The sequence below is a fragment of the Takifugu flavidus genome, chromosome 18 (genome assembly GCF_003711565.1).
Source record: "Takifugu flavidus isolate HTHZ2018 chromosome 18, ASM371156v2, whole genome shotgun sequence".
NCBI lineage: Eukaryota > Metazoa > Chordata > Actinopteri > Tetraodontiformes > Tetraodontidae > Takifugu > Takifugu flavidus.
This window is the reverse complement of record NC_079537.1, coordinates 11,620,953-11,633,673: the sequence shown is the minus strand read 5'-3', so window position 1 is coordinate 11,633,673 and position 12,721 is coordinate 11,620,953. Positions and strand designations below refer to the sequence as shown.

The 12,721-nt window shown below is 52.4% G+C and overlaps 2 protein-coding genes across 2 annotated transcripts; one reads left to right on the top strand and one right to left on the bottom strand.

The window, feature by feature from the left end:
• The first annotated feature begins 1,342 nt into the window (after positions 1-1,342).
• LOC130515286 (perforin-1-like) lies at positions 1,343-4,275 on the top strand. Its single transcript, XM_057015449.1, has 5 exons — positions 1,343-1,486; positions 2,126-2,693; positions 2,776-2,914; positions 2,997-3,208; positions 3,280-4,275. Exons 2-5 carry the CDS (start codon positions 2,161-2,163, stop codon positions 4,157-4,159), a joined length of 1,764 nt encoding a protein of 587 aa, XP_056871429.1. The 5' UTR covers positions 1,343-1,486; positions 2,126-2,160; the 3' UTR covers positions 4,160-4,275.
• Positions 4,276-4,718: 443 nt separating this feature from the next.
• On the bottom strand, positions 4,719-12,584 carry LOC130515307 (shematrin-like protein 2). Its single transcript, XM_057015480.1, has 13 exons — positions 12,202-12,584; positions 11,973-12,131; positions 11,821-11,874; positions 11,687-11,728; positions 11,528-11,587; positions 10,754-10,798; positions 10,625-10,666; positions 10,450-10,497; positions 10,255-10,329; positions 5,784-5,816; positions 5,622-5,654; positions 5,415-5,471; positions 4,719-4,992 (listed from the first exon to the last, which is right to left on the bottom strand). The coding sequence occupies exons 2-13, from the start codon at positions 11,980-11,982 to the stop codon at positions 4,988-4,990; spliced, it is 504 nt and encodes a 167-aa protein (XP_056871460.1). The 5' UTR covers positions 11,983-12,131; positions 12,202-12,584; the 3' UTR covers positions 4,719-4,987.
• Between the last annotated feature and the right edge of the window lie 137 nt (positions 12,585-12,721).

Genomic DNA, 12,721 nt, shown 5'->3' with positions numbered 1-12,721 from the left:
TTTAATTTGAAAGCAGCGATCGTTCACTTCCGGCCCTATTTAGGACGTTTCATGGCACTTTGACTACTCGCAGCTGCCTTTAATACAGGCGGAAATATTGTATTTACCGCTTCTGCTATTAAACGTATTGTTCTTTTTTTTTCTTTAACGACAGTCTGTTAGGGTTATTTTGACGAGGTTTTTTTTCAATCAAATATTTTCAGAATTGGAGGTATATTGTTTTATGACATTCAAATTACTAATTAGAATAATAATTGTTTCTGTATTATTAGGTTATTACTCATCTTCCCATACAGATACAACTCCAAATTGGAAATTTGTTAACTATTGACAGTCTATTACTCATACCTGGTTTGAGAAAATTGGTAGTTTTTAAATCAACGAATCAGCCTCAGCACATTTACACCCTCAGAATTTAGCTTAAAGAAACATTAAACCCCTCTGTGAGTGCACAAAGGCAGAAAGGTGTGTTCCTTTATGTTGCATTTCTTTTTCAGGATAAATCACAGAATGATTTGTTTGAATATTTGCATCTGTGCCCATCTCATTCTGTCTTTCCTTCACTGCACACATCCGACGCGCAGAAAGGACGGATTAAGCTGCGGGGAAGCTTTGATATCACAAAACTGGAAGAGAAATGAGCCTTTGGGATCAGCATGAATCTGTGGAATTGCAACCAAAGGCTCCCAACACTTTTCTGAAGAACAGGAAGCAAAATCTGCCTGTGATCCAGTGGGTCTGTAGTGCACCTTGCCTGTTGATAAAAACTCAGTTTAGATATTAATTCAGGCAAATAGAATGGCTTTTTGATGACTCTTTGACTGGCACTTATTCAGAGTCGGCTGAATACTCTGTGGAAAAGCTATGGACAATCGGCTCCACAAGCCACAACGTGTCCTGTTCAGGCTGCCAATGAGGCCGAGAAGCTTCTGTGCTCAAAGCACTCAAACACCTGCCAATCTTATAAAATAGCAAAACCATAAAGGGAACACATGCAAGAAAACCCTTCAGAAAACCGAGGACAGGTTTAGCTGGGCCCGAGGCCAGCAGGGCGTCCGTATGGATGAGGTGCTGTCAGAGAGAGCCCCACATCACCCCCAGCAGTAAGATCAAACCAAGCATTATCTTCAGCCTAACTCAACCCTTACGTCCTCCAAACCACTTAATATTCAAGGTTCTCACAGTCTAATGGCGTTCCGCCAGGCTGATCTGGCTGTTGCTTTAGCCACAGCCCCCACCACTTTAGAGAAATGACAAGTCAGTGGTGTCTGGTTTTTTTTACTAACTGGAAACCAGCTTTCATGTTGTCACATCCGCCTCTGTCGATGCTGAGCGACAACTCCTCCCCTGTAATGATCAACATCGCTGAAGCTGTTCCATTTCATTAGACCACCCTACCCACCAACACCTTTTTTTTAAAAAAAACCCTTTAAATACGAAGAACTTGTAGTTTGAAATGTGTCAGTCAAGACCAGGCAGGACAGAGGTGAGTACTCCTGTGCGCTTGATTTTAGAGGGGCAACTTATTCAGCATCAGGCTTGATTATCTGGGGTGTTTTAAACTTGTTCACTGCACTGGTAGTGGTTATTTCAGCAGACGTTTAACGGAGAATAACATTTTCATTGATATTTTAGAATTTGTTTGCAGTACAACTGAGGACAAATGCGATAGACAGACAGGCAAGAATGAGCAGACTGGAATATACAGATATTTTGTATGTCAAGGAACATTTTTTTTTAGAAACCAAAGGAAATAATAAAAGCAGGGTTTTGTTCTGCCCTCTATAATCATCAAAAGGTTTTACAGCAAACACGGGGAACTTAAAATAGGGCCTTGGGGTACACCACAAGAAAAAGAGTAGCTTGTCGATACCGTAAAACCGAAAGTGCTGCATTGTTTTAGCTAAACCCTTTACCGGACTGCGTGAGCTCCCACAAAGGGCACAAAAATCAACAAGCAGCATTTTTTATTTCTCCAAATACAAATATCGTTTCAACCGTATAAATTAATTTATGTTGACTTTAACAAACTATCATTAATCCAAAGTAATGAGGAAATCGTTGTGTTTTGCGTTACTCATGCAAAACCCACCTTTTAACCTTTAAACCCACCTTTTACTTTCAGGATAAACTGTCAGTTTGGTTCCATCAGCCAGCAAAATGCTCCCGTTGAAGATCTACGCCTGGATCGGCGTCATGGTGTCGCTCCCTCCGTGCACGCGTCAGTCGTGCACACAGGGCACACCCAAAGAATGCCTGGATGCAGAATTTGCCCCAGGTTCCAACTTGGCTGGCGAAGGCTTCGATATCACAAAGCTGGAACGTAAAGGGGCCTTCGTGATCGACATGAATCAGTGGAAACTCAAGGACAAGACGTGCACGCTGTGCAGCAACCCTTATCTGGAGAACAAGAAGCAGAAGCTGCCCGTGTCTGTGGTGGACTGGAGGTCAAAGGCCTCCTGCACCATGCAGATAACCAGCAAACTCCACCGGTCCAGCGAGTCTCTGGTCACGTCCAGTAGCTCTTCTGTCGATAACAACTGGCAGACAAATTTAGACATCCAAAAGGGCAACAAAGCGGCCTCGATGATGCTGGCCGGCACCCACTCCAAGCTGGCGGAGTATTCCATGGAGAAAACTAAGAACGACAAGTTCAGTTTCACCAGCCAGGGCACGTCCTGTACCTTCTACAGGTGACAAGAGCCTCCTTACCTCTGGCCGCAAATGTTACATATTTTACCGGTCTTCACCTCTGTCCTTGTTTTGGTGCCGAAGCCTCCGAGTGTCCGACTCTCCCAAGCTGAGCAACGAGTTTCTCCGAGCGGTGAGAGGGCTTCCAAAAACCTACAGCCCCGAGTACAAGGCGAGATTTTACAAACTGATCGACAACTTTGGCACCCACTACATCACCAAGGTGAAGCAAAGCTCTCAGAGAGGCTGCGTCATTACAGTCCGCTCTTTCCTGCTGCCACACGGTTTAAGATCTGTGTTTCCAGGTGAGGCTGGGGGGAAGCGCCCACTCCGTGACCAGCATCAGGCAGTGCCAGGCCAGCCTGCAGGGCCTCAGCACCGAAGAGGTGCAGATGTGCCTGGAGGCGGAGGCGTCCGCCACCGTCAAGGCCACCATGAAATCCGAAATGAAGCACTGCAAGAAGGACACGGAGAAGATGGAATTCAAGACGTCCTTCTCTGGCCTCTTCAACGACAGGTGCAGATCAGATGGGGGGGGGCTCGTGTTCACCCACAATGGCCACACTGTTTAACTGAAATGCTTTGTAGGTTCACAGAAATAAAAGGGGGGCAAACCACAGAACCAGACCTTCTCTTCTCCGCTGACAAGAATCCGGCGGCCTACGAAGAGTGGCTGAACACTCTGCCGCTGAACCCAGATATAGTCTCGTACTCTCTGAACTCTCTCCACGAGCTGCTGCAGGTGGACCACCCCGCCCGGAAAAACCTACGCTCGGCCATCAGCCATTACATCCTGGAGAGAGGCCTGTGGAGGAACTGCAGCGAGCCCTGCCGGGCCGGTGTCAAGAGCGACTCCAGGGATCCCTGCGTGTGCCAGTGCCACAACGACCCGGCGGTAAACCAAGAGTGCTGCCCCACCCGGAAAGGCATGGCACGGGTCATCATCACCGTGGAACGGGGCAGCGGCCTGTGGGGGGACCACACCACAGCAACCGACGGTTACGTGAAGGTGTTTTTCAACAACGTGGTGTTTCACCGCACGCGCGTCATCTACAACAACAACGACCCGCACTGGGGTAGTGTGCTTGACCTGGGCACCCAGGACCTGTCCGCGGGCCAGAGGGTCCGGTTCGAAGTGTGGGATCAGGACAACAACTGGGACGACGACCTGTTGGGAGAATGTGACCGGGTTCTGTCGGCGGGAGACAAGCAGGATGTTTGCGCCCTGCAGCACGGCCGAATGTTCTTCAAGTGGAAGGTGGAATGTGCGCCGAGTCTGAGCGGAGAGTCGTGCACCACCTACAAACCCTCTCCGATGGCGCAGGGTCTGAGGAGTCTCTACGTGTCCCGCCACGCACACCCGATCCCCAAGGCCCTGTTGTCAGAGATGGGCGTGTTTGTGACCGAAGCCGGGTCAACAGGAAACCAGAGTCAAAGTGCGGCGCCGCAGCCGTTCGGCTTCTATTGAGTTAAGGCCGGTTTTCAGTTTTCAAGCGAAAACCAGCGTACGCCACCGCTTCTTCTGTCTCAATGTCTGCCGGGAAAACCGAACCCCGTCTTTATTAAATACATTATATCAGTCAATTTGCTGTCGTTGTGATGATTCTGTCGTGTTGATTAAAGGCCGTTTTATCAGAGATCTGCGTGTTCGTGAAGGAAGCCAGACACCAGTAAACTGGTGATTTTATTAGCAGGAAGCTGCAACTATGAGTTAGTGTTGACAAAGAAATAAAAAAACAGGAATATTTCACAATCACTAATGCGCCAAGTGTTTGTGGGCGACCTTATAGACACGCATCACTGATTCAGTGCGATTCGAAACGATAGTATAATAATGCGGCGCGGCACCATTGGACGTTTTATCTTGCGAGGTTTTGATTTGACTGTTGTAACTGCTGCTGGAGACAGGAAGTGGTTAAACTTCCTGTGTTCGCGTACTGACGTTGCTCAAGAACAATGTGTGCAGGTAAATATTAGGAGGCAGTTTTTTTGCCCCCCCAGTCAGAATTGATCATAGACAGCCCATAAACAGTGAAATCATGTTTATTGTTCACTTGGACAGCTTTTGTTACTCTTGACACCATTTTCACCGGTCGCCACCACTTTTTTCAGTGTGAGAACAAATCAGGAGTCTTTTTTTAATGGTTTGTTTACCAACAAACAGGGGAAAAGAACAAAAGACGGGCTAAAGATTAGCAAACGTTATAATAGGACCAATGAGGGAAAATCAGCCAAAAAGGGACTCCAGTGAAGACACTGTGGAAGCGATCGGCTTGAAGAATCTGGGTCATCTGAACTAGCCTGAGGGAGACAAAGATAAAAAAGGGCAGGAATTAACCGCAATTAACGCTACATTTAATAAACAGGCCTTAACAGACGGCAGCTCACAGTCGGGACAGGAGCAAAGGTGACGCAAGGATCCGTTAGGTTGAAGACAAATGTTCAGATTTCACTAAAGCCAAAACCATCCTTCAGCCTGCGATTCGGAGCAGCAACACTGCTCACTGCATCACTGCTGTTCGCTTCCTCTGTCTTAGCTGCTTCATTTGTTCGACACCAGGGTTTTATTCTCTGTCTGCCCTCGTGACCCTTTTGGTGATGGGCTCTTCAGGATGTGACAATAGGTTGGAATGCCCAGACCAAAAGGTGAAGTCATGTGTCCCTTTGGTGTGAATCCATATTAAAACAGGCAGGTGAAACAGTCTGACAAACCTCCGTCTTACCTTTGTATCCGTTTCCAAGGGCGTCGTTGACACCAGTATATTTGCCAGCTGGCTCACCTGCGAACAAAACGACCCATTCACGTGTTAGAAGCCTTCTCAGAAGAGTTTAACTCAATGATAATTGTTCCCTCGTGGGCCTGTTTAACTGATGTAAGACAGCACAGAAGAAGACGCGGCTCCTGTGTCAGAGCGCCACGTCCTGCTCACCCAAAGATGCATCCTGAGTTGCTCCCAGCAAACCTTTATTTGGGAGGGGGGGGTCAATCCAAAAAAGAGTGACTTTAGAGGGCATATTTAAAAACTCAGCCAGGTCCTCATCTTTTTCCGATGAATCAGTTAATTAGCATATTTCGCCAAGTGGGACTTCACCTGTTTGCTGTGGCCCGAACCCCGCGGCAGCCCCTGGAACAACACACGTGATCCTGTCTTATTTTCAACATTTCACAACTTTTTATTCATTTTTGCTTGTTTTGATCATCGGAGGTGTCTGTGAAACAGGCTCTGTTAAGCTCGGGAGGACTGGCGGTCAAGTGTGGCGGAACCCCAAAGAAGGCTGACAGACACGGGAATTAAAAGTAACTCAGACGACTTTAATGAACCAAAAAAGGACAGGAGGGAAGAAACTAAATGAGGGAGGCCGAGACAAACTATAGGGGGCGTGGGGGAATGTCTTGGATGCGGCAGACGAACCAAGTCCGAGATCCGGGGGCGAGAGTCCGTGGGGGAGTCCAAGTGTCCAGAGGCCAGGGGAAATCCGTCCGAGGAAGGGGAAGAGGAAGAGGTCAGAGGAAGAGGGGCTAGGAAGGTTGCAGAGGAGCAGGGGGAGACGCTGGAGAATGCTGGGAGTCGCTGGAAGACGCAGGGAGACAGAGAGGCGCTGGGGGTCGCAGGGAGACACAAAGGCGCTGGGGGTCGCCAGGGATCGCTGGGGAGTCGCTGGGGAGCCTGGAGAGATGCTGGGTCGACGGAACGTGTTGCCAAAACATCAGTTAGATCAAGCACTGGCCTGAGTGCAGAGGGGCCTTTTATGGATGCAGAGTCGTTTGGGCGGATTGGGTGCAGCTGGAGGAGAGGGCACGGGTGGTGGTGGTTGAGCTGATTGCTCAGGAGGAGGTGGGGCCAGAGTAGGAGTCACAACAGTACCCCCCCCTACGGGAGGCCGGACGATGACCGCCCAGGAGCATCCGGGTGGTCTCGGTAGAAGTCTTCGAGGAGGGAGGGGTCAGCGAGATAGGATGGGGGCACCCAGCTCCGGTCTTCGGGGCCGTAACCCACCCAATCCACCAGGTACTGAAAGCCCCTTCCCCGTCGGCGGACCGCCAGCAGCTTGTTAACTCTCCACACCGGCTCTCCGTCCGACAGGACCTGTGGGGGAGGTGGAGTTGGAGCAGGAGCAGGAGGGGACAGGGGGCTGGTGGAGAAGGGTTTGATGAGCGAGATGTGGAAGACCGGGTGTACCTTGAGGGCGGCGGGGAGATCCAAACGGACTGCAGAGGGGTTGATGATGCTGCAGATGGTGTAGGGACCGATGTAGCGGGGGTTCAGCTTTCTGGAGGAAGTCTGCGAGGTCTGGAGGGGCAGGTCCCGAGCCAACAGCCAGACCTTCTGGCCAGGCCGGTAAGCAGGGGCCGGCCTCCTTCGCCGGTTGGCCGAACGCCGGGACTGCTCTGTGGCCCGCAAGATGGCTTTGCAGGCAGCCTTCCAGATGCGCCGACACCGGCGGAGATGGGCCCTGGTAGACGGCACTGCGATCTCCATCTCCTGCTGGGGGAGCAGAGGGGGTTGGTAGCCCAGGAAACATTGAAAGGGGGACATACCCGTAGCAGAGCTCTCCATGGCGTTGAGGGAGTATTCCACCCACGGCAGGAACTTGGACCAGGAGGCAGGATTGCTGGTGGTCACGCAGCGCAGGGCCGCCTCCAAAGCCCGGTTGGCCCGTTCGGCTTGTCCGTTGGACTGGGGGTGGTACCAGAGGTCAGGCTGACCGTCGCCCCTATCCCCTTGCAGAAGGCCTGCCACACCCTAGAAGTGAATTGGGGGCCATGGTCGGAGACCACGTCAAGGGGGATCCCGTGGAGACGTACGACGTGGGAGACTAGGAGTTCGGCAGTTTCTGCAGCAGAAGGAAGTTTGGGGAGAGCGACAAAGTGGACCCCCTTGGAGAAGCGGTCCACAATGGTCAGGATGGTGTCGTTCCCCTGCGAGACGGGGAGGCCCGTCACAAAATCCAGGGCTATGTGAGACCAGGGTCGACTGGGGACGGGAAGGGGGTGCAGAAGGCCTGCTGGCGAGCGATGGGAGGCCTTGCTGCGGGCACAGACCGTGCAGGCGCCCACAAACTTCCGAACATCCTCTTGGAGGTTGGGCCACCAGAAGCACCGCTGCACGAACTCCGCCGTCCGACGCACGCCAGGATGGCAGGCGAAACAACTGGAATGGCCCCACTCTAGCACCTGCGGCCGGACGGAGGAGGGCACGAACATCCGGTCCCGAGGCCCGTTCCCAGGATCGGGCTCGTCTCTCTGGGCTTGCTCGACGGCCGTCTCGATCGGCCAGGAGATGACCCCTATGACCCGGGCCGGGGGAGTGAGCGCGGACCTGGGATTACTGGATGGAGAGGGGGCGGAGCGAAGGCAGTTGGCGTGACAGGCCACGCTCCAACCCAGGATCCGACCAGAAGCCCATGAGATGTGGGGGTCGTGCCTTTCCAACCATGGTCTTCCTAACACGAGTGGAGCGGTGGGGGCGTGCAAAACCAGGAAACGTGTACTCTCTATGTGATTACCCGAGAGTGTTAGGGTGAGTGGGATGGTGCGATGAGTGATGTTACCCAGAGAGCGGCCATCGATCGCCTGGGGGGACAGGGAGCGATCGAGAGGAACCAGGGGAACGCCAGCCTGACGCGCGAGAGAAAAGTCCATCAGGGACTCATCAGCCCCAGAGTCAATGAGAACACTCACCGGAATAGACTCCTTATCCCAGGAGAGTGTTGCGGGGAAGAGGCGGTTGTGTTGCTCGGTGGGTTGGGGAATCACAGCTCGGCTCACCAGTACTCCTACTGGTGAGCAGGACCCTTTTGGTCGGACGGGGCAGGCTTTGATGAAGTGGCCATTGTTTCCGCAGTACAGGCACAGCTGGTCTCGGAGTCTTTGCTCCCGCTCCTGCCGTGAGAGACGGGACCGGCCGATCTGCATGGGTTCCTCTCCAGCTCTGGGGGAGGAGTGAGCTGGGGGTAGCAAGGGGATGTGAGGAGGCGGGGCAGCAGTGCCGGTAGGGGAGAAGTCAGGGGCAGAGGGAGTGCGGTGGGAGAGTTGGCGGTCAGAACCGCCAGCACGTTGGGCGCGCTCCTGGCGGCGCTCCTGTAGTCGTTCATCCATCTGGAGCGAGAGGGTGATCAGCTCGTTGAGTGACGAGGGACGGTCCCTCACAATCAGGTCCTTGATTGCCTCACTCAGGCCCCGTCGATAGGCGCTACGGAGCGCGGTCTCGCCCCAGCGGCTCTCTGCAGCCAGGATGCGGAACTCAAGGGTGTACTCCGCAACTGACCGTGACCCCTGCTGGAGGGCGAGCAGACGACTCGCGGCGTCTTCACCGTAGGTGGGGTGCTCGAACACTGCCTTGAACTCCCGTCGAAAGGCGCTGTAGTCTGAGGAGAGGCGGGGGTCCAGGTCGACGGCAGCTATGGCCCAGCTCAGTGCCTTGTCGGCCAGGAGGGAGGTTAAAAATCCAACCTTGGCCTCGTCGGAAACAAATCTGGAGGGCTGATGGCGGAAGAGCAGCTCACATTGGTGGAGGAACCCCTTGCCCTGGTCGAAATCCCCGCCGAAAACACGGGGGCTGGCAAGGTTGGGCTCGGCTCGGGGAGGAGGCGAGAGAGATGGGTCTGGTGGATTAGGGGGCGGTGCTTCGGGTTGGGCTGGTGCCGCAGCCCCGCCGGGGTCGCTGCCTAGCTTCTGCTGAATGGAAGCCAAAACGGTTGCCATGGCGGTCATCTGGTTGAAGAGGGCGGACAGGGTACTGGAGGTGGTCTGGGAGGAGCTCTGGAGCTCGGAAATCTGCCCTTGGATTGTGGGGAAGGCCTTGGTTAGCTCAGACTGAAGGGAGGAGAGCTGGGCAGCGTGGCCCTCCAGGAGGGTAATGTGGGGGCTCTAGGGCCGCCCATCTGCCCTGGGGTTCCACCTTGACTCATTTTGGCTTGATCTATCTGTTAAGCTCGGGAGGACTGGCGGTCAAGTGTGGCGGAACCCCAAAGAAGGCTGACAGACACGGGAATTAAAAGTAACTCAGACGACTTTAATGAACCAAAACAGGACAGGAGGGAAGAAACTAAATGAGGAGGGAGGCCGAGACAAACTATAGGGGGCGTGGGGGAATGTCTTGGATGCGGCAGACGAACCAAGTCCGAGATCCGGGGGCGAGAGCCCATGGGGGAGTCCAAGTGTCCAGAGGCCAGGGGAAATCCGTCCGAGGAAGGGGAAGAGGTCAGAGGAAGAGGGGCTAGGAAGGTTGCAGAGGAGCAGGGGGAGACGCTGGAGAATGCTGGGAGTCGCAGGAAGACGCAGGGAGACACAGAGAGGGCGCCGGGGATCGCTGGGGAGCCTGGAGAGATGCTGGGTCGACGGAACGTGTTGCCAAAACATCCGTTAGATCAAGCACTGGCCTGAGTGCAGAGGGGCCTTTTATGGATGCAGAGTCGTTTGGGCGGATTGGGTGCAGCTGGAGGAGAGGGCACGGGTGGTGGTGGTTGAGCTGATTGCTCAGGAGGAGGTGGGGCCAGAGTAGGAGTCACAACAGGCTCCTTCCATCACTGACAGCTGCTAACGCCTAACAGACTTCTCACCGTATTTGCTGGCGGTTTTTGTTCCCTCGCCTCCGAGGCCGAGCTGCTGCGCTGCGAAGGGGTAACCGCCATCACCTGAGGAAGGTGACACATTGAATGGTGTTGAAAGCTGCGATGCTGTGACAATGCATACGGCCGGACGCCGCAGGACGGTTCAAATGTGTTTCAGCTTTGTCAGCCGTGCTTCATCCTGACCTTCCAGTGCTGAAGGGATCGCCGGATTACTGGAAATCTGGGGGGTTCCTGTCAGAAGGGAAACAAAAATCAAAAGGTGACCTTACTCATCTCTTCTCCAACACAAACAGCCTCAGCAGCAGCAGAATTGTGACTAGCTGTGTGTGTGGGGAGGTGAGAACATGTCACCACTCACCATATTTACCACCAAGTGTTTCCATCCCTCCTCCAAGACCCCCTGAAATAAAGGAGGTAAAAACTAGTGTCAGAAGCGCGCTTTATCATGAAATGATAAGTTTAACACAATATTGAGGATGTGTCTCACCATACGGGCCCTGGACCTGCCCAGGATAGGCTCCAGCACTGAGAGCTGGGGGCGAAGTATAGGTTAGCTTTGATGTTACTATCCTGAAACTAATGCACATTTAAATCCTTTTGATCAAAAGCATCGAGCCCCTGATCAAAGAGTCCAGCTGAAATAAGCAGAAATAGCGCCGCCCAGTGGATAAAAGCTCCCACTGCTGAGGACCTGTGTCTGTTTTTTAATAAGCTTTTACAGCATCTACAGGTTAGTGCAGGGGTGGGCAAACATTTTGATTCGTGGGCCACAATGGGTTCTAACATTTGACAAAGGGGCCGGACCAGGAGCAGATGGATGGATGGAGTGCTTTGGTAACCTCACCTCATTGGAGAAAAAATACACATCTTGGGATATGGAGAAAACATGTGCTTTAATTTCAAATGAAAATGAAGAGAAGCATTACAACAAAATATCTGACTTTGGAATGAGTCTTAAAACACTTAAAATCAAATGAATAAAATGTGCCTTTTTAAAAAAAATTAATAACCATTTCTATTTTAAAGTACTGAAAGTTCTGTTATCCTTCAGGATATCACCATCACTCTCCTCCTGACTGTCTTTTTTCTAGTGGGAAAACACCAGAATTGCAGTGAAAATATAACATTAACAAGGTTTATTCATTTAATTTTTCAAGTTTGGCGGGCCGGATTAAAACGTTTAACGGGCCGCGTGTGGCCCCCGGGCCTTAGTTTGCCCATGCCTGGGTTAGTGCCTGTTAAAATGCCCCGGAACTGTTACCTTTACGCTTTGCTGCTTTGTTCTCAGCACCATCAGCTAATTCTGCAGGGTAAATGAGCCCTGAAACATAGGTCTAATCATTAGCATTACACTTAGGCGTGGGAGGCTTATTGAGATTGCTCCCTTTTCTCTTCTTTCTCTACTTTAAACGACACCCACCAGCTCCGTTGCCGTTGCCGTCGCCGTGGCCGTTCCCGTAGCCTGTGGAAAGATGAGGTCAGGTGTTTGAATATCACCGGTAAAGAATTGTGGTTGACATCGGTGGTGTATTGATGTGGAGGCAGTGCACGTACCAAAGCCATAACCTCCCATGGCCCCCAGGTATCCGGTTGCCCCTTCTCCAAACCCTGTGACATCAAGCCAGCTAATAGATCATCAGCAGGACTACGCAGGGATCACTGAAGACCTCAGACATGAGCAAAAATGACTGAATCCATAGACCCACCGTTTGTCATCCCTGCAGCACCCTGGGGATTACCACCCTGTGGGTACCCACCTTGGGGGTAATTGCCCTGGGGATACCCGCCCTGGGGGTAAGCGCTCTGTCCGAGGGCAGCGCCGAGTTTGCCGACGGCTCCACCAGGATACGCTCCCTGTCCCAAACCTGCACGAGCACATGTTTAAAAGCAGCAGGCCTGACTCTGCATCTGTGAGGAAGAGCTTATCTTCCGTACCTGCTCCGTAGCCACCAGGGCCCAGGCTGGTTCCCAGATAGTTTCCGGCTCCGCCTGCGAAACCTGTGGAAGAACAGAAGCTCAGTCAAAAATTCCCACACATTCCCACTCCAGCTGAGTCAGTATTACATGACAGAACACGAGGTTCATGTTGTCCTGTCAGGTCTCCAGTAAGGCCTAAACTTTCTCCTGGGAAAAATGGCCTCTAGATCCTGCTGGATTACATTTAAAAGACTCGGTCTGGGGTTTTGTTCAGCTTCATTAGTGCAGTGTCCTTTACTGTCTGACGAGGAGCTAAACACTGGCTGCTTCCTCCCTCTGACGCCTTGAGGGAGGCAGCAGCACACGTCCCAGATGTTGTCTGCCTTTGCCACCATGAGGATGAGCCTCTGAGCTCCCCCGTTCCTCAATCCAGGAGTTTACGGCTGATTCCAACAGGTCTGACCAACCACAAGTGAAGCTGCAGTTATTGGCCAGTTTATTTCATATCATATTGTCACATCCGCCTCTGTCGATGCTG